This window comes from Planococcus citri, chromosome 1, assembly GCF_950023065.1.
Source record: "Planococcus citri chromosome 1, ihPlaCitr1.1, whole genome shotgun sequence".
Classification (NCBI taxonomy): Eukaryota; Metazoa; Arthropoda; class Insecta; order Hemiptera; family Pseudococcidae; genus Planococcus; species Planococcus citri.
The window spans coordinates 62,515,115-62,537,582 of NC_088677.1; the positions used below are offsets into that span (position 1 = coordinate 62,515,115).

The 22,468-nt window shown below is 33.6% G+C and overlaps 4 protein-coding genes across 5 annotated transcripts; 2 read left to right on the forward strand and 2 right to left on the reverse strand.

The window, feature by feature from the left end:
- Window positions 1-1,844: 1,844 nt before the first annotated feature.
- LOC135833212 (saccharopine dehydrogenase-like oxidoreductase) lies at window positions 1,845-7,630 on the forward strand. The gene is made up of 10 exons (XM_065346904.1): window positions 1,845-2,321; window positions 5,390-5,562; window positions 5,641-5,828; window positions 5,905-6,034; window positions 6,104-6,157; window positions 6,221-6,353; window positions 6,448-6,688; window positions 6,777-6,953; window positions 7,033-7,127; window positions 7,210-7,630. The coding sequence occupies exons 2-10, from the start codon at window positions 5,391-5,393 to the stop codon at window positions 7,307-7,309; spliced, it is 1,290 nt and encodes a 429-aa protein (XP_065202976.1). The 5' UTR covers window positions 1,845-2,321; window position 5,390; the 3' UTR covers window positions 7,310-7,630.
- Window positions 7,631-9,460: 1,830 nt separating this feature from the next.
- On the forward strand, window positions 9,461-15,156 carry LOC135833213 (uncharacterized). Its single transcript, XM_065346905.1, has 8 exons — window positions 9,461-10,158; window positions 10,594-10,836; window positions 11,217-11,477; window positions 12,138-12,404; window positions 12,635-12,895; window positions 13,392-13,646; window positions 13,831-14,049; window positions 14,450-15,156. Exons 1-8 carry the CDS (start codon window positions 9,934-9,936, stop codon window positions 14,843-14,845), a joined length of 2,127 nt encoding a protein of 708 aa, XP_065202977.1. The 5' UTR covers window positions 9,461-9,933; the 3' UTR covers window positions 14,846-15,156.
- LOC135833218 (uncharacterized) lies at window positions 15,132-17,232 on the reverse strand. The gene is made up of 6 exons (XM_065346910.1): window positions 16,999-17,232; window positions 16,254-16,326; window positions 16,038-16,093; window positions 15,843-15,878; window positions 15,626-15,749; window positions 15,132-15,494 (listed from the first exon to the last, which is right to left on the reverse strand). The coding sequence occupies exons 1-6, from the start codon at window positions 17,077-17,079 to the stop codon at window positions 15,421-15,423; spliced, it is 444 nt and encodes a 147-aa protein (XP_065202982.1). The 5' UTR covers window positions 17,080-17,232; the 3' UTR covers window positions 15,132-15,420.
- Window positions 17,233-17,796: 564 nt separating this feature from the next.
- Window positions 17,797-22,262, reverse strand: LOC135833214 (uncharacterized). Of its 2 annotated transcripts, none has more exons than XM_065346906.1 (8): window positions 21,720-22,262; window positions 21,436-21,472; window positions 20,825-21,054; window positions 20,518-20,736; window positions 20,318-20,443; window positions 19,831-20,030; window positions 19,407-19,574; window positions 17,797-18,668 (listed from the first exon to the last, which is right to left on the reverse strand). In XM_065346906.1, the coding sequence occupies exons 1-8, from the start codon at window positions 21,796-21,798 to the stop codon at window positions 18,000-18,002; spliced, it is 1,728 nt and encodes a 575-aa protein (XP_065202978.1). In that variant the 5' UTR covers window positions 21,799-22,262; the 3' UTR covers window positions 17,797-17,999. The 2 variants fall into 2 exon arrangements, with proteins under 2 accessions (XP_065202978.1, XP_065202979.1); XM_065346907.1 differs by having other exon boundaries at window positions 20,831-21,054; window positions 21,720-22,261.
- Between the last annotated feature and the right edge of the window lie 206 nt (window positions 22,263-22,468).

The window sequence follows — 22,468 nt, forward strand, 5'->3', positions numbered from 1 at the left end:
AAAAAAACAAAAAAACAAACAAACAGGCTTGGGCGAAGCGAGACAAACACTCGCAAAAATTTATGTTTTGGAGTAGAATAATGTGTGTTTTGGTTGAAACATTTTTTCGATATCCACTTGATGAATTTTTTTTTGAAGTTCAATTTGGAAAAAAATGAAAAAGCCATTCGTATTTCGAAAGGTAAAAAACCATGTCAGTTTTTTATTGTGATGAGGAGCCTATTTTTTGGGTTAGGAATTTTAGAATTTGAATAATACCAAGGTACAAGTAGATACTTTCATAGGTTTATAAAAATTTCAATTTTGAAATTTAAAAAAAAGCAACAAGTTGCAAAAATTTGTGTTTAGAGAAAGTGAAAAGTGTATTTTTTTGGTTTAAACATTTTTTGAAGTTGAATTTATACCTAATAAATTTTTATACAGTAAGTATTACATATTAGGAAAAAGAAAAACAAAGAGACTCGAGCGAAACAAGGACAGAAGTTCTCGAAAACTTATAATTCTAGAAGTAAATATAATAAGTACCTACATGTACTTTTTTACAATAAGTGAATTTTTCCATCTTTTTACATTTTTGAAAAAGATTCAGAAATAGAGAAATCGTATTTAGCACAAGCGAAATAAGGAAAAGCTTTTGGAAACGTGTACGTAAATTCAAGTTCCAAAAAAGTCGAAAAATCAGTCCCTTTGCCGATTTGCCGGAGGTAAGTAAATCCTGCGACTTCAAATTTGTCGAATATTTTTCGAATCCACAATGATCTCCCCCCCCCCCACCAATAAGTTTCATCTCTGAAATTGTGTAAAAATCGCGCGCCAAACGCTAAAGAATTGTGTGTAAAATTGTTTGAAAGTTTGACAAAATTGATCCAAAAATTGTTCAAAACATTTGGAAAATTGCAGAAAAGTTTATCAAACATCCTTAAAATTGTGTGCACCAGTGAAAAATTGACACAAATTGTAAAGAATTCATAAAATGTAGATAATATTGAGAGAATTGTGCAAAATAATTAATAACAAAATTCCTAACAAAGAGTGCAATGTTTAATCATCAATAATTCATTTGAATATGAAAAACAGCTAGGTACCTACATAGTACAAAAATGGAAATGGCGTAGCCAATGAGGGGTGAAGAAGGCCAGAGCCTTCCTTGCGAGCGAAATTTTTAAGTAAATCATGCCAAAAATGGGCATTGTTTCGTTGTTTGGACCCATTTTTTTTGAAAAATTTTCGCTCTCGCTTTACTCGAGCAGTAATTTTACCTTCATTTTCTGGACATCACCAGTCACCACACATCACGTCAAGTTTCCAGAAAATTGTTCCTATAATATCGATTTTTCATGCCTAAAAATCTGATTTTGCCTCTCCCTTGAGAAAATCCTGGATGGGATATCATAAAAACTGTATAAAAATTTTAAAAAGTCGTTGAATTCGCATGAAGAATCATTAAATAAAATGTAAAATTGTGCAAACCTTTTTGCACATAATTTCGTCCAAATTTTTGTAAATCAATACCAAAGCAAAAAGTGGGAAAATACCATTGAAAAATCAAAATCTGAATAGAATTAAGCTTACAGTGAAAATTCATGAAGAATTTCTCGGTAAAATCTAACCATGACGCACATTTTAATTTGAAATAAAATAGTTTGGGTAAATCAGCTTAAAAATCAGCTCAATTTGAAATAAATAGTTGTCCAATATTTTATTGCTCCAATCCCCAAAAGTGTCTTTTATATGTAGTAAGCGTGTAACGTATAGTGCCATCTCACGGAGTATGGGAAAACTTGTAACTTCTGTATAGGTAAGTACGCGTATGTTAGTATGTACTTTCTGCCAATCCGCGCCTCCGCAGCCATTAAGAAGAACCCTGCAGCTGTGGATATGGTGTATGATGATTGATAATTTTATTCCGGTTATATATCATGGACAGTGTTATTTTACCTTAGCTTAACTAGTAAGGAACTAGTGAATACTCTAGCTGTTGTTTCATTATCCAGGTACTTTCACTCTTATGCTTAATTGTTTAAGTTAACACTTTGTATGTAGGTACCCATTATTTTTAATTAACCTAATTTAGGTAAAATAGGTAGTGTTTTTTCTTGCAAATTCATGGAAAATATCTAATTTGCATTCACTGTTAAAACAGTAAGTCTAGGTATTAGATTTAATTGCGTGTGGTTTAATGAACTTATACTTGTAAGTATAACCTTCATTCTTGAATCGTTATCACTTCTCATCAGTCCAGTCATCAGGTTTGGCGATCGAGAAAAGCTCCAAGATTCATTTTCACGTTCAACTGCAATTGAAATTGAAATTATCTACAGGTTCGTTAATTTATGACATATGTACTTATTAAAACCCTAAATAGACTATAATCCATACACGAAAAAGTGCTCTAGAAGTTGATTTTGTATTTTTTTTTTCGGGGACCAAAAAAATGCGCTGCCAAAATGAAGGTACTACCTGCCCCATTCAGAAAAGTGCAATTTTGAAATTTTTTTCCCCTCACAACGAGGGGGTGGACCCTCAAAAAGGTGATTTTGGGGACATGGTCGGGACCGAAAAAACTCGACGGGGTTGTGTTGGGGGACTTCTCCCGATGCCAAATATGTAATTTTTTTCCGTGAAACCCTGCACAACTGCATTCTATGGCACTTTGAATGCGATTTTTATGCATTTTTGGCCATTTTTGATGGTAAAATGGCTCTTATGTCCAGGATATGGCTGGGGACCGAACGATTCTTGGACGTTCGTTAGACAGGGCTATTTGAAGCCCAACTGCGCAAAAACGGCGAAAAAATACGATCACAACGTGATTTTATGAGCACTAATAGGCTTGTTACCACTCCCCGACCCCCAGAATTAAATAATGCATTGTGTATTCGATAATATCGATGCGACCCATCAAAATAGTATAAAATTTCGCGCTGAAATCAAAAATCGCAATGATTTTTAAATCTGGCCCCCCGCGATGAAGTTTTGCCCCCTGAACTGAATATAACGATGATATTAAACAAACTTTGCACATTACAGGTCGATACCGAGGATTTATGTGTACGCAATCAGAATGATTTTCATATTCCGATTGCTTCAGAATATTTTTGCTTCAAAATTTTTCATTCATTCTCCACCCTCTCCCCTCCCCTTTGAAGACTCTGACTACGTTTGAACATGGATTTGAAAACTTGAACATGACCTATCAAAATGGTATAAAATTTTGCGCAGAGCTCGAAAATGGCAGTCATTTTTCATTTGGTCCTCCTCAGTGGAGTTTTTCTCCTCAAAATGAATCTAACTATAAAACTGAACAAATTTTGCACGTTACCCATCAGTATACGAAAATTTATGCACACGTAATCAGAGTCATATCTATTTTTCTGTTTTTACTCTATTCATCTCATTTTTTTCATTTACATTTTTTGTACCTTTCATTGTTGTTCCATTTTTCTTGTTTGTATTTCTTTCTCGTTTTTCATTTTTTTCTTATTTCATCTGATTTCTTATCATTTATATTTTTTTCATCTTTCATTTTTGTTACAATTTTCTTATTTGAACGTTTGCATTTTTTTCTTGTTCTTATTTTTTTGTTTTTTTTTTTCATTTCATCTTGTATTTTTGCAACGTACACTACAGTGTACATAGACTTTGAGAATTTTTCTAATTTTTTTGAGCAACATTAGAGCGATTCTTTTGCAGTGGGTTATTTAAGTGATGTATTTTCAATCACCACATACATATGTAATAAAAATCAACAAAAATCCATTTTTCAACCTTTGATGGAAAGTTTTACTGTGGTAGTTTAATGTAAATGCGGAATATAAGAAACGTGTGAAATATTAGTATTCAATTTATCGTCTTCATTTTTTTTTTCAACAGAAAATGTCTGGTAATTAATAGGGAAAAGTACACACTATCGCTCGTTCATCACAAATTTTCTATGCGCCGATTATATTTTTCATAACTAACCTTGAAAGTTTGTAGACACTGTAATGTACATTGCGAAGTGTCCGGAAACTAGCCACAAGAATAGTACGTGCACTACAGTGTACGTTATTGCGAACATTGGGTAATAAAAATGCAATAAAACGCGGTGTCAAACTCGCCTACAAACAAAATGCATCTACATGTTATACTTTTTATTGCCATTTGTTTTATTTTTTCTTTTTTTTTTTTTTTTTTTTTTTACTTGGAATTGCTAAGAATGCTGTGGATGTTGATGGTTCTCCTTCATTTCAATATTTTCGTAAAAATAATTTATTCAGTGTTCTGTGTTTTGTTTTGAAAAGTAAGTATGGGTTGTTCTGTCTAGTGTGCTTTGGGAGACTGATTTTTCAAAAAAGAAATAACCATTCGTGCGAATTTCAAAAATTCCCTCATGAACAGAAAAGTTTTGATTTTTTGATTTTTTTTCCTTATGAATGCTTTGGTCAAAAAAATACACGTCAGGTTTCTCCCAGAAATCGGCTTAAATGTGAATAAACCTTTTGAATTAGTCGAGGGTAAGGCACAAGTTGATTTTCAGCAGCCCAAATTGATTATTCCAGGTCTTGTGAAGAAATTTTAAAATTCTGGAGAAATCGAAAATTGTGCTGGAGGCTTCAAAATGACTCAAAATTGTGAAATTCGAATTTGGGAGATTGGTTTTAGGAAAGATAGTCATTTGTGCAAATTTCAAAAATTTCCATACAAACTGAACAGTTATTATTTTTTTTTTTGAATTTTTCTCTGAATACCTATTCTGATCAAAAAAGGAAATCGGCTGGAATGTTGATCAACCTTCATTCTAAACAAGTCGAAGATAAGTCATATGTACCTATCTGAATTTTAAGCTTTGAAATGAAAATTTGTATCCATTTGAAGATTGATCAAAATGATTGCTTTACTACTTACGAGTACTATACCTTTCAAATCTGATTTTGAATAATTTTCTCGATAGAAAAAATCAAAAATGATTCAGCAAGTGGAAAATTTTTATTTAAAAATCCAATTTTGATGCCATTCATCAAATTAACTAACTTGAAGTGTACATGTTACATATAAAAAATATCTCAATTTTATCTACGTAGATACACAACATGCAACATAAAACATCGCAGCACCAAAAGTCACTGTACTCTTCGCAACGTACACTATAGTGCACACAGGCGAGTTGCCCTATTCTTCGCAACGTACACTACAGTGTACATCTCATAACTTTGGCCCTTTGGGTCCAAAAATTTTTTTGTCGGCATTTTCGTGTTCAATGGGTTCTAAATGGATAGAAAATTATTGAAAACAATTTTTTCATTGTTTCCGGGAAGAATTGCGATTTTTAGGGTTGTGTAAACATCAATTTTTGATAAACTCATCGAAAATGGCATCTCTTCATGTCCAACTACTTTTTCTATTTTAGAATGCCCGACAGCGGTAAAGTAGATGTGATCATTTTCGGTGCCACTGCATTCACTGGTAAATGTGTTGTCAGAGAATTTATATCCCTCAATGAGAACAAATACAGCTGGGCGATTGCCGGAAGAAATGAAAACAAATTACGTGAAGTGTTGGAATGGGCTTCGGTCAAATCAGGTTTACTTTTTTACCTCTTTTAATACCATTTTTGAAACGAATTCCAAGCTATAAACTTATTTAAAATTTCGGTTTTAGGGCACGATGTTACTAAAATCCCCATCATCATTTGCAGCTGTGAAGATGCAGCTAGCCTCAACAAAATGGCACGAAGAGGACGAGTAATAATCAATTGTTGCGGACCTTATCGATTATACGGTGAACCGGTGGTTAAAGCTTGTATCGAAAATGGAACTCATCATGTTGATGTTACCGCAGAACCTGAGGTACACACATTCATAAAACAAACTTGTTGCGAATTATTCACGTTTTTAAGTAATTCCTATATTAATCAATTTTCAGTATATGGAAAGCATTCAGCTATATTATCATAAAGCTGCTGAGAAAAACGGTTCTTATATCATCAGTGCTTGCGCTTTTGAAAGTGTTTGTTGTGATTTAGGAGTGATCCACGTAGTTAATAATTTCCCAGGTAAAAATATCGAATTTCTTGTTGCAAAATTCGTGTTAAGAATTCGATCTAATTTTCTCGTTTCTTTAGGAGAAGTCAATTCCGTCGAATCGTTTTTGAAAGTTCGGGGAGTATGGAATGCTGGTGAGTGTTACTTATCTTTACGTATTTTAAAGGTCCATCTGTGTGAAAAGTATACATTTTAAGAACCTGCTGGAAATATTGGTACTTGGCAAAGTATCGTGTACGCAGTCGCGAACGAGCAAAACATGATACGAATTCGTAAACGGTTACATTCGTCATTAAATGAACCAAAATTGGAGCCCCGGCTGAAATCTAGGTATGTACCTACTTATGTGATAGGTACTTAATATTGATGTTGAAGTATGATCATTCAAGATGGGACCATTTTCATTAACCATATCTCTTTTCAGGTTTGTTGTACACAGATGCGAGTTATTCAATAAAAAGTTCGCGGTACCATTACCGGAACCTGATCAATCGGTAGTATTCCGAACGCAAATGTTTCTGCGTAATTACTACAAACAACGTCCCGTGCAGTACAAGGCTTATTTTGTTTGCCCTTCATTGATATTTATAATTGGATTTTTTCTCATGGGATTCTTCTTATACGTATTTTGCAAGTTTGATTTCGGCCGACACCTTCTATTAAAAGTAAAACGTCTTTGCCATAGTTTTCACTTCTCATCAAGCTATGATGTGAATTTGAATTAGGCCTACCTTAGTTTGAAATATGTTCCAGTATCCGGAATTCTTCTCTTTTGGGATCTTTTCGTCAAAAGGACCATCAGAAGAAGCTATTGTGAAATCATCCGTTTGTTTCAAGTTCATAGTACGAGGTTGGACGAAAGAAATTGCTTCCAAGTTCGAAAATAAGGAAGAAATCAATGTGCCTACCAATAAAGTATTAGTGGCTGAGGTACCTAAAGTTTTACTATGATTTTTGTAAATTGGGATTTTTTGTTCCATTGTTGAATAAGTAGGTATTTTGTTTATAGATGTATTGTAAAAATTTTGGGTATGGTTTTACTTCCAAAGCAGCTGTTAACGGAGCCTTTACAATTCTAAAGGAATCTGATAAAATGCCATCTAGGTATTAATTCGGTTTTGTTGAAAGTATTACTACCTTCACTTTCTGGTTCTGGTAGAACTGATTTTCATTTCTGATTTTTCAGAGGTGGCGTGTATACTCCTGGAGGAGCTTTTTCCCGAACTAGCTATTTTGATCAGTTGTTGAAAGATGGCGCGTCTTTTAAGATCTTGAGAGAAACTTAATGGAAAATAATCGATCTTCGTATGCTTCTGTTCGAACGAGACTGTTAAAATAGTCAGAAAGAGGAAATTCCTAAATATTTTATCAAAGTTTTTATTGATTTTTTTATACTGTTTGAAAGTTGTTTAGATTTAACAGTGCATTTTATGATGGCATTTTTTATTCGTTTACAGTAGGTAGGTATATATTTTATTTATGGACAAAAGTACCTCTACATACCTATGTCAGAGAATTTGTCATTAAAAATACCTATATTCAAAATGGGAATGCAATTCTCATTGTACCTTTATTTTTGGTGATTCGAATAAATATGTTGTTATTGATTTTCCTATTTTGAATTTAAAGGGTACTCCCGGGTAAAGTAGGTGAAATTCCCCTGTCCTCGGATTTTTGAAATTTTTATACATTGTTGGGTACCTACCTACCTACCTTTAAAAAAAATGTTGAACCCAAAAAATCTCCTCCACTCTATACTCCATTGCTCACAATGGGGAAAAACCATAGGTATTTGTATTTAAACGAGTTTTGAACAAAAAATGTTTAATTCACCCTAAATACTTATGTATAGGTAGAGGTGACATGAGTCTAACCACGTGAATTTTTTCAACATTTTTTAGCCCCACAGAGAGAAGATATTGACAAAAGAAAATTTGAAACCGCCATATCTCGACCGAACCTAATTCAAACACACAACATTTTTTTTCAAAAATATATACCTGCATAAGTAGACATGTAAGTACTACTATTGGAAGTTTTTTTTTCAAATTTTTCTTCCTGGTGGGTCATCTTCAAAAACTCAAAAATGTATTTCTTGTGTCATGGCACCTCCAAAAAAAAAGCGATACACTGCCAGTTTTTTTTTTTTATTTTTTTTTATGTACATTTAAGAATTACAACGGCCATAGGCCTCTATTAATTGGGTTAATATACATAACAACATATCGTTTGCAGCATCTCCCCATTGGGATATACTGCTTAAATAAAATTGACTTAATTTAACTCAAGCCTAGGTCTAGCACATGAATGCGTTTCAAGCGACGAGTTTCAGCATCAGCACTGTTATCCAGGAGTTGAATGGCTCTATTGTTGACATGCTTTTCCAGCCTTGTTTGGTATCTTGAGCTAGCTTTGCTTATTATGGCTTTGACCATTTCGATATCAGTGTGTTCATGGATTGATTTATTGGTTGCATACCATGGAGCCTCAGATATGGTTCGAAGTATTTTATTTTGGAAACGCTGGATGATTTCAATGTTTGAATTGCTTGATGTTCCCCAGAGTTGACATCCATATGCCCACACTGGCCGAAGTATACACTTGTACAGCAGTATTTTATTGTCCAGAGTTACCTTAGATTTTTTCCCAAGAAGCCAGGATACACTGCCAGTGATACAGTTTTCAAATTTTGCATGCAGATCTCTAAAAACAGTAGAAAATCAAAACCTTATTGAAAATCACCATTTTCAGCCCATGGGCTCCCTTTCCCCAATTTTCGGGCGATAGAACATAGTCTCTACGTATGGAGAGTCTTATAATTGTTGGTTGGTTTCAAAATTAATGTCGAATTTTCTTCCCAGACACATTCAATTTTGCTGTTGAAGTTCATCTGCATGTAGTATAGTGTATACTAAATACTTAGGTGAAAAGACGAACAAAGAACATGACTGGTATTATGTCTATCTTGTGAATTGAACGAGTTGTGTTACGTGAAACTGTACTACATCCATTCAGGTAGGTATTAATTTTGAAAAATTCGTCATTAAAATAAGAAAATGTATGAATTATATATTATTCAAAATCAAAATGATGCCTCTAATCCATAGCATTCGAATGAGCGAACATAGCTTATGTAAAAACATCATAATTATTTTATGTACCTACCTAAGTATTTTTGATAAATTTTTCAAAATTAATAAATTACTTTTATATGTAGGTAGTAGGTACCTACTTATCATGTGTTAGAAGATGCAGCCAGCCACAAATAAGTAAACGTTTACGGTTTTTGTTCATCTTTTCGAGTAGGTAGTTAGGTACCTACTATCTGCAGTTGAATTTCGCCAGACGATTCTTTGAACACCCTGTATTGTTTGCATATGATATGCATGCTATACATAGTGCCCTAGGTTATGTGTTATTGTTTGTTATAAGTTAGTACATAGTAGTAGGTAGTTAATGAGCTCTTCATAAGTGCGTTTGCTTCGAATATGCTTTCTTGAAATACTCACGCGTACTTCTCATTAAAACATTTTGATTTGAAATGATCTTTAAACTGACTTGAATGCAAGAACACCTTATCGCATTCTGCTGATAGGTGGAAAGGCCCAAGTTTCGTTTTATCTACTTTGTTTCCTTGTGTCGTGGTTATAGGTTATAGTGTGCAGCTCGATCGCGATGCAACAAACAAGTGAATGTGAAAACCGCATTGTAAATCTGTTCTATACACAAAACATAGCGAAAAATTTGTTGTGGTGTGCCAACGTGAATTTCTTTAATTAACTTCTTTGTTTCCATAATTTTGAGTTCGCGATTCTATCGTATAATGTGCATGTGTAAGCGATTAGTTCGTGTGTATGAAACTCCCTATTCGTCGTGACTAGTTCAATTTTAAACTGTAGTGCAAATCAATATGGAGGAAACTACAGTTAACCTGATGTTGGATGCGACGAAATCAGCGAAAGAAGTGTATCATTCGCTTATGACGACCGTCGTTATGGATGATACTGAATTCTTGTCCTCCGAGCAGTTAGCAAACAAACACATTCAGTGTGTAGAACAGGCATTGGAAATATTCCAAATACATTGTGGAAAAAATCAGCTAATTGAAGATGCCGCGAAAGCGAAACTGCTACAGGTGAGCAAAAGGTTCCTCAGATAGCTATTTTTCAGTTAAACTTATTTAAAATAACAAAATTATATAATTTATCTAATCCCACATTGGTTGATAGTGAAGTTATCACTTACGTAGGTATGGTACATGTTGGAAACTATGTAGGTACCTACTACCTACCTAATTTTCGAATTCATATCTACGATAGTAAAGACTGCATTTTGAAAACTATTTTGGAAGATGCTTGAATTTTGTCTTAAACTTTTGAAAGAAAAAAGCGTACCTACCTACGTATCAGTAGGACGAGAGAGGAATAAGTATAGGTAGGTAGTTGATTAAAAATTTCGACATAGAGCATGGCTCAACAAATCCTATAGAGTTAGTTTATATGCGCAATGATAACAGATACCTACGATACCTATACTTTATTTCTATCATTATTTTATTCATCATTTACAGTACTTGGACGCTGCTCAACATAAATTCGAAATGCTGAATAATCTAAAATCGAACGCCATCAATCGATTAGCAGTTGCTGAAGCTAGAGTGATTTATATTCAGCGCGTAGCAGATTGTGGTAAATTATCCAAAAATCAGTATCAACTCAAGCACGAAAGATGCGAAGAAATTGCATCCGGAGAATTCAAACGCATCGCCTCACGAGGAGCTAAAAATTATGAATACGAAAAAAATGTACTTAAGGTTAGTATGCATTTGATGTATGTATGTAGATGTACCTATTAGTTGAAAGAATCTAGCCTATCTATAATCTACAAGGTGCCCAGAAATATCGAGTACCCCTAAAAAAGTTTTCTACTAAAATACTTTGGTTGGTCACAGTGAAAGATAATAATGATAGCACGTGATTAGTTGTTGGACTGGAAAGATAACATTCCACCAATCATATGCATGTATTTCACGTTGCCAACCTATATTTTTAATGAAAAACTTTCTTTGGGGTACTCGATATTTCTGGGCACCCTGTAAATACTGAAAAGTACATACCTATATCTACGCCTTCAAAATACAAGAGGGTGATAAAAACTTATGAGACTAACCAAAGAATTTTTATTTGTTTATAGTTCATTAGTTCCTGTCAAGAATCAATTAACGCCTCCAAACAAATCGAAAAAGAAGTCAATTTTCTTCTAGCTTTGGCATTGGCAAAACGAAGATACAATGAACTCATGGAAGCGGATTGTAGACGTGCTGAGCCATGTTTATCCACCAAAGAATTAAAGAGCGAACACGAAAAGAATATGAAAAAATCATTGGAAGTGTTCAGAAAAAAATTCCAATCAACTGTAAACGAATCGCTGAAATATGAAAATTTATGTCGAGAAGTAAGTTTCATATGGTTCATATGCATCAAGCTAATCACAAAACAATTTGATGCAACAAAAAAAATACCTAGTGCAATTCATACTACAAAAACAATTCAATGGGATATTTATCTTTACCTAGTCCTAAGTACATTTGTACAAATATTTAGAAAGGAAAGGTTCAGTATTACCCCTCGTCAATCCGAGCGATTTTTTACCTAGGTAGGTACTTAGTACCTACGTTGTTGTACTTATTCGGAGAATTAACCTGCGTTACTTAACCTTCGATTTCCCTAAAACGTGCCTAATTTGAAAATTAAAGAGGGAATAGTTTGGGAACATCTAAAAGCAACCGAGTTTCTAACGATGGTTTCTGATTCAACTTTTCAATTTATAGGCGAACAAAAAAGATTCTCTGGCAAAATCGCCTTTCTTTTTCTGAACCGTCCTCATTATAGTACCTGCAGAAAATTGAACTAATATTATATTTTGTACAATTGGAGGGAACTTTATATTATGACAAATTTTAGCGAATTGGAAATTGAATTAAATACAAAAAAGTAGGTATATTTTCATTTAGGTACATAGATGGGTAATGAGTTCGGTATTATACTGGAAACGTAGACGGATACTTACTTTCAGGGATTAAAACATGAGAAATAACTTTTCTTTGCTGAACAGGAGATTGACGTTGAATACAACGATTTTGAAATTTCCAATGAAGGAAAAGGAGATGCTAATTCGTTGATAGCCATCATACTTGCAAAAGACGCCTGTGATCAACACTTGAAAAAATCTTCCGAAGGCAATGAATCACACTTGAGCTACGCAGACCTAAGAGACCTGTGTAGGAAATGCGAGCATAGCGCCTTTGAACAGCTCCAGGAAAATTTTACCCCTGGATTAAGTTCTGAATTTAAGAAAAAACGAAGCGAGCAATTGAATAAGGTGAGTCTTACGTATATGCCATTATGTAATTATGTAGGTACTTAGGTACCCACATTATGCGGATAAGAATATACACCAGAGTATTTTTTGAAATCCCTTTTCACATTACTTTTTTAGAATTTTAAAGCTTTCAGTAGGATCAAGGATGCAACGTCATAATTACCCAACTAGGTACCTATACTTCTACTTATAAACGATTAAAAAAATGATGTCTAATTTTATCTCAACAGTACATTGAATACAAGTGCGATACGTTTGCCCGGATCAATAGAGAAAATGCTACAGCCACAGCTTCAGAGTACGCGTTTGCTGCAAGGAGAATGTACCGAGAAAGTATGGAAAATGCTTTGGATCGAACTGATGTACCGTATTTGAGCACTGTTGAACTGGAAGAGGAACACAGGAGGCATGAAGAGATTTCTATTCGCCATTTGAGAAGCCACGTGATGGAGGAAGGATTTTCAAGATGGGCTATGATCGAACTGAAAGATGTGAGTGTAAATTAAATTAGGACTAATTTTAATTTCTCATCTGTTATTCATGGGGGTTTGTCAAACTTTTTGCTACTTAGTTGGATGATTTTAAAATATTTTTCATGTGGATAGATCTCTTCAAAATTTTTATTAGGCTATAGATTAACAGATTAGGTAGCAATAGTTGACAAATTTCACTATTCCTATTTTTTTCCAAAATTCAAAAGTTGATGAGAAAATTTGCAGTGATACGTTTTTTTTTTTTCATCCAACTGACCGAGATGTGATGAGGATTGAATTTTAAGTAAACAAGGATCGTTTATACCTACTTGCTGGATAATAGTGCTAGTTTACATGATTATTTCCGAATTCACACAATTTCGCTTAAAAAACGAGTGTATTTCTATAGGTACCTTTTTTATCACTTTTCCTCCGTCCATCTCCAACGTAGATACCTAGGTATATTTTATAAGTTTATAAGAAAATTTAAAAAGGGTATTCTGGTTCGTTACAGAGTATCAGCTACTTTTATGAAAGTTGCAAATTGCGCAACAAAATTGCGGCGATAAAAACTTGTCGTCCACCCTACTTGAATGCACTCGTGATGTATCATCAGCACATGTTGGAGACTTATAGACGCGGTCCTGCTGGTTCATTCGATCCGGTGACAGAAAATCGTAGATGTAAGGAAGAAGCCTTGGAGCAGTACAGAAGTAGCATCAACAAAAACGACAAATTCTTCCAGACATATGAAACCAAATTGATAGAGGTGAGTAGACAGTACATGGGCTGTACACGCGATGCGTTAAATTTATTTAGATCTGAAAAATCCCCAAGTATCCATCAGTTAAGATGCTATAAAACTGCTTAAATGAAGCAATCATACCTAGTTACCTACCTAATACATAACTGAAATACCTACCTGACTAAGGAAATTATTTTGTTGTTTACAGGATATCGACACGAGTTACCACCGTCTCCTTTCGAATGGAAATATGTTGAATATCCTGATCTTTCAATGGACCACAGCGCTATTAAAAAAAAGTTATCTCGAGTTCGAGTCCAAGAATTTCAAAAACTATGAATGTAATCATGGGGAACGTTTACGCGCAGCTCATTCGAAGTTTCTACTTCTAAATAGCAAGAATAACCGGTGGATTGAATTTAAAGAAGTGAGCGTTTTTCTATTTTCTTGTTTACTTGCGTATAAGTTGGTGCTTGGTGGCGGGTAAGATAGTGCCATTTAAGCATCTGTTAGCCAGTCAAATTTATTTTGGGGACTTTTTCTTGATGTTTATCATTTTGTTTTATTCGATTAAAATATTTTACCAGTCATCCGGTGGCGAAAAATAAAACACGGTCCCTCCCTAGGGGGAAGGGGTCTTAAGAATGAAGGTAATAATGAGTTATTGTCCTGCAAGGACTAAAATACGTATACTCGTGTACATGTAGGTATATAGGTATCCAGATTTGTCAACAAATGAACGGGTTAATTTTGGTACTTTACACTTATCACTTCATCAGTCATCATAGTTTTTGTGCCTAATTATTACTCTTGATGTTCATTTACAGGCAATTGTAGAAGATTTATATTGGTTCGAAAATCTTGATTATTTAAAAAATCGATTTGAGAATATTGGTTATGATGTGATCGATGGTATTAAGCGCGATTTTTTGGATCTCAATTTCCAAGTCATTGTACACAAACTGGAGATGAAAGCGATCAACACCCTTAATTCCTATTTTCACGATGGCGCCTCTTATGTTTCATATTATGAATTATCATCTAATGAGAAACTTGAGCGCAGATTATTCATTGTAGCCTGCATAATTTTTGTAACATTGCCGGTTGCTGGATTTCCTCCAGTGATAACTGTGTTGATTACGGCCATCATAGTATTCCTTATGCTCTGGGTCACATTACAGAAAAAAATACCTACTTTTTTAAATTCATTTCAATGTTTGTAAAAATTGACGGCATTTGCTTATTGGCTGGAATAAAAACATTTAATTAGGTTGGCCCTACTCATTAGCTCTGTAAGTGTTATCAAAGTCGCATTTACACCGCACAATCGATTTTTCACCTTGGAGAATTTTATTTAAATTTAGTAAAGAAACCACAAATGCGTGTTCTAAATAAAAATAGCTGCGATGTGATTTTTTTGTTTGATATTTCAATAATTAGTTACCTACGTATAGTGCAATTATTCATTATAAATTTGGTGTTTCCTTATCGATAAACAATAAACATAGATACCTATAGGTACTTATATTTTACAGTTTTTGTGTTCGAATTTTTATAAAAATATGTTGTGTCGATACTACATATAAGATAATGTAAATAATACATAACATAACCCTCCTAATGGCAATTCAGCCCAGGTATCTATTTTAGTAATAATTGTTCAAAATTTTATCCTAGTCAAAAATTTAAATTTAAATTACGTACATAATCCTGCATTTTAAACTCGTCTCCTTTAATTCCCAACAAAAAAAAAGTGAAAATAGCAATTTGTAGATCGAGATCGGTTTCTTATGGCGATTTATGCGAAAAATCCAATCGAACAAGCTCTCAATGCGACGCCACCTCCACACTTGTCTTTGGATCTTTTTTCAACTACAAAATAAATCAAGGCATAAAAATTCTAATTAAATATGTAGGTACGAAGATTTTTTTCATTTTTAAAATAAAAATTAAATATAGACGAGTAGCCTAAAAAGTCAAAAAATTATGGTAGATAAATTCACCTTCTTGAAGACAGTTTTGGAAAAACTTCTCTATTTCATCATCTGATTTCTGTTGAGTTCCATTGTGTAGTATAAGTTTGTTCAATCTCATAAATGTTTCGTGATCTAGTTTTCCATCTTTAATCTAATCATGAGTGGGTTTTGCTTTTAGTGTGTTTCATTTCGTTAACTCAATTTATAAATATTGATTATTTAGAATGAGTAAGTGTATGCTTACCAAGCTTAATTTATTCGAAAAACAATCCAAAAGGCACTGAAATTAAATACTTACGCATTGAAAAAAGTACAAAATCTATAGGTAATTGAATTACAAGAAAATAAACCATTACCTAGTACAGATAAGTGGAAACAATTCAACATGTAAAATATACATAGGTAGACATAATAATGTACTCATAGTACATAGACTTACCGACTGTGCTTCGTTTGTAGGCATTTTGCTCAACTCGTGAAGTATTCTCATATCCTCTATAAAAATAGAAAAAAAATGGAAAAGTTGAACGTTCAATTTCAAGTATGTACCTAGTACCTACCTACCATATTTTTTTCGTATTCATTTTGGGTGGGTAGGTATCTACCTAAATATGATACGTGTATGGGTATAGGTATAAAAAAGTAAAGAACTCACGAATGCTAATCTTTAGCTCAGATTTACATTCTTGGCTTAAGGTTTGAACCATGCGTGCTGTAGCTTCGTCAACCTGGAGGTTATGAAAATTAGATAAACAAACAAATCATCGGTACTCGATAGATAGGAAGGTAATAAGTAAAAATAATTCATTCAAAATTTTTAGTCAGTGTTGTCAGTTTAAAACAGCACCGTATGTTTAAAACGTTTAAAACACTGTTTTAAACGTCGAGAAAAAAACAGACAGTGTTTAAAACAAAATTCTGTTTAAAATGGTTTTTTTTGTTTTAAACAAGTTTTTTTTTAACTTCAATTTCTCGTTGAAAAAGTAGTGAAATTGGAGAAACTGAATTTTTAGATTTTCATTTTTCTTCCTATACTTTTTTTAAAGGCAAATTTTGTTTTTTGATTTCAATTTTTCAATATTTCTTGAGCCTTATAGCTATTTTATGACGTCGCATCTTAAAAGTTTGTTGATGACTGGATAACGTAAATTTGAAAAACTGAATCCAAAACAAATGAATTTCCGTTAAAAACGTGTTTAAAACACATTTTAAACATGTTTAAAACACGTTTAAAACACATGAGAATTTTTTTTTTTTTTTTTTTTTTGCAGTTTAAAACCCTGTTTTAAACAAAAAAAACCGTTTGTTTTGTCTTTTTTTAAAAAAACCGTTTTTTTTTCAACACTGTTTTTAGTTGACTCTAAACCCAACTGGAATTTAAAAAAATTAAATATCCTTACCTGTGGTGGTGCTGCAGTGCCTACAGTAAACACTGTACACATCGAAAAAACCAAGACCAATGCACTAGGTATGTTAACCATGTTGATTAATAACGAGTACCGATATGAAAAATTTCTAAATTTTATGACCAACTGAACCAACTCACGAAATATGATACCTTAAGAAAGTATTACTTCTTCTGTCACGAAATGAAATGTCGGATTAAAGTTTTTCCATTGAAACGATTTTATTTGGCAGTACCTACCTATATAGAGTACTTTTGAGTATATCTGAGAAAATGTTAATTTATTAGGTATCATTATATTATAGTGGGTATTCAAAAATTATAACCAGTCGATTTATTATGTTCACCTTAAACATTAAAAAAAATTGATATTGTCGATTCAATTAAAAAACTAGGTAGGTACTTTGGTAATTTTGTACGAAACTATTGGGAATTTAAGTTAAATTTCACAAAAAAGTTCTGAGAGAATATTTGAAGGGAAAAAGATCAATCAATAATAATGCCAACGCGTGTGCACGAGGTAAACACAATAACCTAATTATAGTGCAGTGGCGAGTTACAAGTAGGTAGGTACCTACCTATAAACTGCATTTCATAATAGAAGCATGCATAAGAACCCCGAAACAAAATTTTTAAGTGCGAGAAGTATTCGTCAAAGCCCATATAGTAGGTGCACAAGGGGTTCAAACTTCAAAGGGAGGTTTGCCCCCATATTTTTCAAAATGTTCTTGGGATCTTTTTTTAATCGAATAAATCTGACAAAAATTTCACTCAGAAATGAATTACAACATCAGAAATTCAGAATTTTAATGGGTTATAAAGTGAATATTTACAGATATTTTCGGAATACCTATATACTACTACGACACTTTTTCACATTCACCGCAGACATTTCTACAACATGAGTAGGTACATACCTGACTCAACTGACATGAAAAAAAAATTAAGAAAGTGGTGCTTAGTAAAAAATCTAAACAAGTCTTAAAAACCATTCCTTCAGTGTATGATAGGCTTATAATACGGGTCAACTTCAGCTACAACATGTTTCAGCCAATCTACATAGTCAGCTATATCTGTAACATCAATTAATTTTTCTTTGCCATTCAGCAACTCGGCTCCGCCTGATTTGAGGTGACTTTGTACAAGACTTGCAAAGTTATAATTAAAGAAGTGCACTGCTGAATCAATAAAACGAACATCAACTGACCCATTAATAACTGCACGAATAATATTTTTTGAAAAATTTTCGTACGAAAAGTTTGCAATTAGATGAATGTAATTTAAAAAATATTTGAAGGAAGTATCGTTGTTTTTCTGGGCTCTGATGAATCGTCTTCCTGCAATTCCTCGAATAAAATAGCGGTGATCTTTTTCAATCATGACTCCGCTTCCGCTTACAATCACAAAAAGAGTCGATTCATCTTGCTTCACCTCTAGGCAAAACAATTTTCCTTTGTGGAGAGCAGTCTGGTTTCTTTTCTTTGGATCGAAGTTGAAAATTTTGAAATTATTCGGGTCTTTGTCTTCCTCATCGAAACCATACATGATATTTGCCCAGTTGAACACGGTGTAGGGGTATGTTGGATTTTTTTGGCACGCGTCATGACTCAAGAAAGTGTGATCTTTGGCACTGAATTCTTCTGGGTTCGGATCATATTGTTGTACCTGAAATTCAAATGATGACGATACTGATTGCCATAACATTTTCATAGTTTTTGTGTTATTTTGCCATTTTCTGTTGGAACTTAATACTCTAGACCCAATTTTTGCAATCTCAAATCATACTTAATAAGTACATCTACTTTGGAATGTCTAGTGTGAAAGCAACTTCCTCGCAAAAGTTCAGTTTTATTGAGGATTTCAGTTGAAATCAGTGTTGCTAATACTCTATCTAAAATGAAACGAAACAAAAAATAAAAATTTGAGCCTAACGAAATAGTGCTAAGGTGCCTTTTTCGATTTTTAGTGAATTTTTAAAAATCAAATTTTGACCAAAAAAGAGGGAAAAAATCAAAATTTTACCACATTGACCAAGAAAGCTGAAATTTGGGATATACCTTATTTTCGACACGAAAAATCGAATGGAAACTGTTCCAAACCGTTTTGAGCAGTTCTGGACCCTCCAGCAGAATTTTGAAACTCGAAATTCCCACAAAATTTCATCAAATGGAATTGGAAAACCGAAATTTATTCTGCAACTAATGTCTTTTGGAGCCTCCAGCGACTTTTTGAAAATTACTGGAGCCTCCAGTAGATTTTTGAAACTTGAAATTTCCCTAAATTTTCATCAAACGGAAATGAAAAAAAAAATGAACCAGGGCAACCAAAAGTTCGGTCAAGTATGGGAACTTCAGGCCATGCTCAACATTCACAAAAAATAAAATGAGTATTTAAAAACTTTACCTTTGCGATTCCAGTAGTAATATTTAGTCTATTGCGATTTTCCCAATCAACACATGCTGGGTGAACACGCGAGTTAAAATTGACTTCTTCTTCCATGATTACTATTAATACATCATAAAGAAGGGATTTGTCTTGCTTTCCATTCTTGAAATAACGAAATTCTTTAATCTATAACATTGTATTGTGATATAGAAAATTATATACATAGGTAAATACATACTTTACATAAATATTGATTTTCATCTAAGGACTACAAAATAATGCCCTTCTCGACCACAAATACCTATAGGTCAATACTTCAAAAAAGATATGTAAACAATAGGATAGGTATATGAAAAACAAGGTAGGTATTCGAACCTACTTTGCCTTCTTAATACCTTGAAAATTCGATTAAACGTGATGTGCAATACCTTTAGTATCTTACCTTTAGCGGTGTAAAATTTTTGTCTTTTTCAGAAAAGTTCAGTTTGGATGTATTATGCTTTAGACTTCTCATCCATACTGTATTATTGTGATAATTTACATCATTCATAATGCCAACTTTGAAAACTGCGGGATCCAAGGGATTTTGCATCATAGATTCAAGGTCGAAATTGTGAATATTGAAGAGCATGCAGAATTCAGCTTAGTGTACATAAAGAACAATAACACTGTGGATTAGTCACTTTGACAACATACAAAAAAAAAATCACATAGGTACAAAATCTTATTATGTAGTATGTACATTGTACATAGTACGTATAAAGTACTTATAAGCACGAATCCAAATGGATGTGGGAAAATAATTTCCCTCTAGGGTCGCAGTTCAGCCAAATGAAAGAGATCCGTTAAACAAAAAAATGGACCAAAAATGGAAATTTCTTTGAAAAGTTCAAGATAGTACATTATACGTATTCAAAGTTTCAACTTACAGGTTAGAATTACTCTAGGACTAATTATAGTGCCAAAGCATATTTTTTTCATATCTCGTAGAATAACGACATCCCATGGCATGCCCCAGGTTTTTGAATCGTTTGAGCTTGGTAATAGACCGCAATCTGTGTGAAGGTAAAAATAGACGTTTATTTTCATCCCATTATGCACATGCACATTAGTGGCTATCACAGGTTACCTTGAACACAGGAAAGCAAATCATTATCCCAGTTTCCATCTTCTTGGCAGTGTATTTCTTGATGACCAGGGTAGTATGAGTGAAATCCTAACGTGAGGTAATTGCATGTTGGACGCACCGTCACTCCAGAAACTAGAAATTTTTCATCGCAAGGGATGGAAATATTTTTACGAAAGCATTCCAAGTGAACGTTTACAGGATTCAGCTTTTTACACTTTTCTACATTGGAAAGATGATAGGTAGGTAAGTAGGTACTATATCGAGTATTATGCATGAAGAATCTTATAATAAGAGGCTCAATGCGTACGCTTACTAATGCATCCTTTTATAGGAGGAACCCATTCCTTTTCATAGCAAATTGTTACCAATGCGTCTTCACCATTTGTAGAATAACCAGGGTCGCACGTGATTTTAACCATCGTCGATTCGATAGCTATTCCATTGGAAACACAATTTTTTGATTCGTTCTTGATTTGGTTGATACATTTGTATGTGATATTTGCATTTGGTAATAGGGTGGGTACGTCGCAAAAATTGCTGCAATAAAATCACATGATTTATTTATGATTTCATATTTATAATGTAGGTACTAGGTAGGTAGGTAGGTAGTACATTAAACTTCTACTGAAGATGGATCGCAAAGAAAAATGTTGAGGATTTCGATCAAATTTAAGGGAGACCGGACCTTCATGTTGAGTTGAAAGTCAACCAGAAATAATTTCAGCTTCGGTATGGTGCCCTTGAAGGGGAGATATGAGTCCTCAGAGGGAACATTTTCGAAAAAATTGTGATTTTTTTCGCTCTGGTACCTACTCAACTTGCTTTCAGAGCTCGTAATAATATTACTATGGGTCTAGGTATGTTTAGAATTCAGAAATGCGTAAATATTACCTACTTTGCAGGTTACCTATTACTTACGTGGTACTTTTCGGCTCTATCGCTTCATCGCATAAGACTGAAAAAAATAATTGATAAAACATGAGTACAACGTATGTGAAACCACAAATTTTTATAAGGAAGTTTCTCCAAAAAGGGCACGAATGTACTTAATTTTTCGTCAATATTTAAACAGAAAATTACTTTTTTAAACATTGTTTTCTGCTCTGTACAAAAATAGCCCTTTTTGGAATGCAGAACAAAACAAAAAAAAATCGATGTGCTAAAAGTTAGTTAGAATAGTTAGTTATGGTCATGAAACTCACCTCTGCAGTTTGGATCGAAGTAAAATAAAAATAAACAAATCAAAACACGTGTTATTATATCATTATCAATACCAATCATTTTCACTTTAATTTATAAATAAAACACGTAAAAAATAGGCTAAATAAATCGTAGTCTACGCATCAAAACCTTTCCGAACAGAAAGTAAGTACCTATACCTACTGTAAAATTGTAAAAATGAGAAACACCATGGCGATGCCGATGCACTGCTTTTATCGAGGGTAAATTCCAAAGTTCATTTTCAACCCAAAACAATACCTCCCTATACGTCACTTCGCGCTGTTTGGAAGGACAAATAGAGGCAGAGAATGATAAAGAATAGAAAACAGATGAACTCACTGAGACAATTTTAATTTTCCTCGAAACAATTCACTAAGCTTGGCTCTGTGTTGTCAACTTACATTTCCTTCCGGGCCATTCCACGTCTATTCGACCAAGAAGTAGCAAGAGAGGGGGGGGCAGCGATTTTTTTGAAATTTTTCCTGTGGAAAAACCTTCCAAAGGGATGACCAATGGCGCAAATCGCAGCCCTCTAGCTCATTTTTAAAGGCAGCCAGGGGGTGTCAAAGTTTTCAGTGATCCTAAAATATCATCCATTTCAGCAGTGGATTACTCGAGAACCGCTATACCATACCAAAATGGAACTTTTTCCAATAGTTAGGGGTTTTGAAAGGTTTTTTGGTGATATCATTAAAATCAGTGTTGCCACTTTTTTTTGTACGAAAAATTA

Bases quoted from the DNA above. Each gene is read 5' to 3' on its own strand.
- LOC135833218 (XM_065346910.1), bottom strand. From the start codon at position 17,079: ATGGTTAACATACCTAGTGCATTGGTCTTGGTTTTTTCGATGTGTACA. The intron at 16,327-16,998 runs GTAAGGATATTT...CATAACCTCCAG, and splicing joins GCACTGCAGCACCACCACAG to GTTGACGAAGCTACAGCACG. The intron at 15,879-16,037 runs GTAAGTCTATGT...ATTTAATTTCAG, and splicing joins CTACAAACGAAGCACAGTCG to TGCCTTTTGGATTGTTTTTC.
- LOC135833212 (XM_065346904.1), top strand. From the start codon at position 5,391: ATGCCCGACAGCGGTAAAGTAGATGTGATCATTTTCGGTGCCACTGCA. The intron at 6,354-6,447 runs GTATGTACCTAC...ATCTCTTTTCAG, and splicing joins GAGCCCCGGCTGAAATCTAG to GTTTGTTGTACACAGATGCG. The intron at 7,128-7,209 runs GTATTAATTCGG...CTGATTTTTCAG, and splicing joins TCTGATAAAATGCCATCTAG to AGGTGGCGTGTATACTCCTG.
- LOC135833213 (XM_065346905.1), top strand. From the start codon at position 9,934: ATGGAGGAAACTACAGTTAACCTGATGTTGGATGCGACGAAATCAGCG. The intron at 11,478-12,137 runs GTAAGTTTCATA...TTTGCTGAACAG, and splicing joins ATGAAAATTTATGTCGAGAA to GAGATTGACGTTGAATACAA. The intron at 12,896-13,391 runs GTGAGTGTAAAT...GGTTCGTTACAG, and splicing joins CTATGATCGAACTGAAAGAT to AGTATCAGCTACTTTTATGA.
- LOC135833214 (XM_065346906.1), bottom strand. From the start codon at position 21,798: ATGATTGGTATTGATAATGATATAATAACACGTGTTTTGATTTGTTTA. The intron at 21,055-21,435 runs GTAAGTAATAGG...ATTTTATTGCAG, and splicing joins ATAGAGCCGAAAAGTACCAC to CAATTTTTGCGACGTACCCA. The intron at 20,444-20,517 runs GTAACCTGTGAT...ACCTTCACACAG, and splicing joins TTTGCTTTCCTGTGTTCAAG to ATTGCGGTCTATTACCAAGC.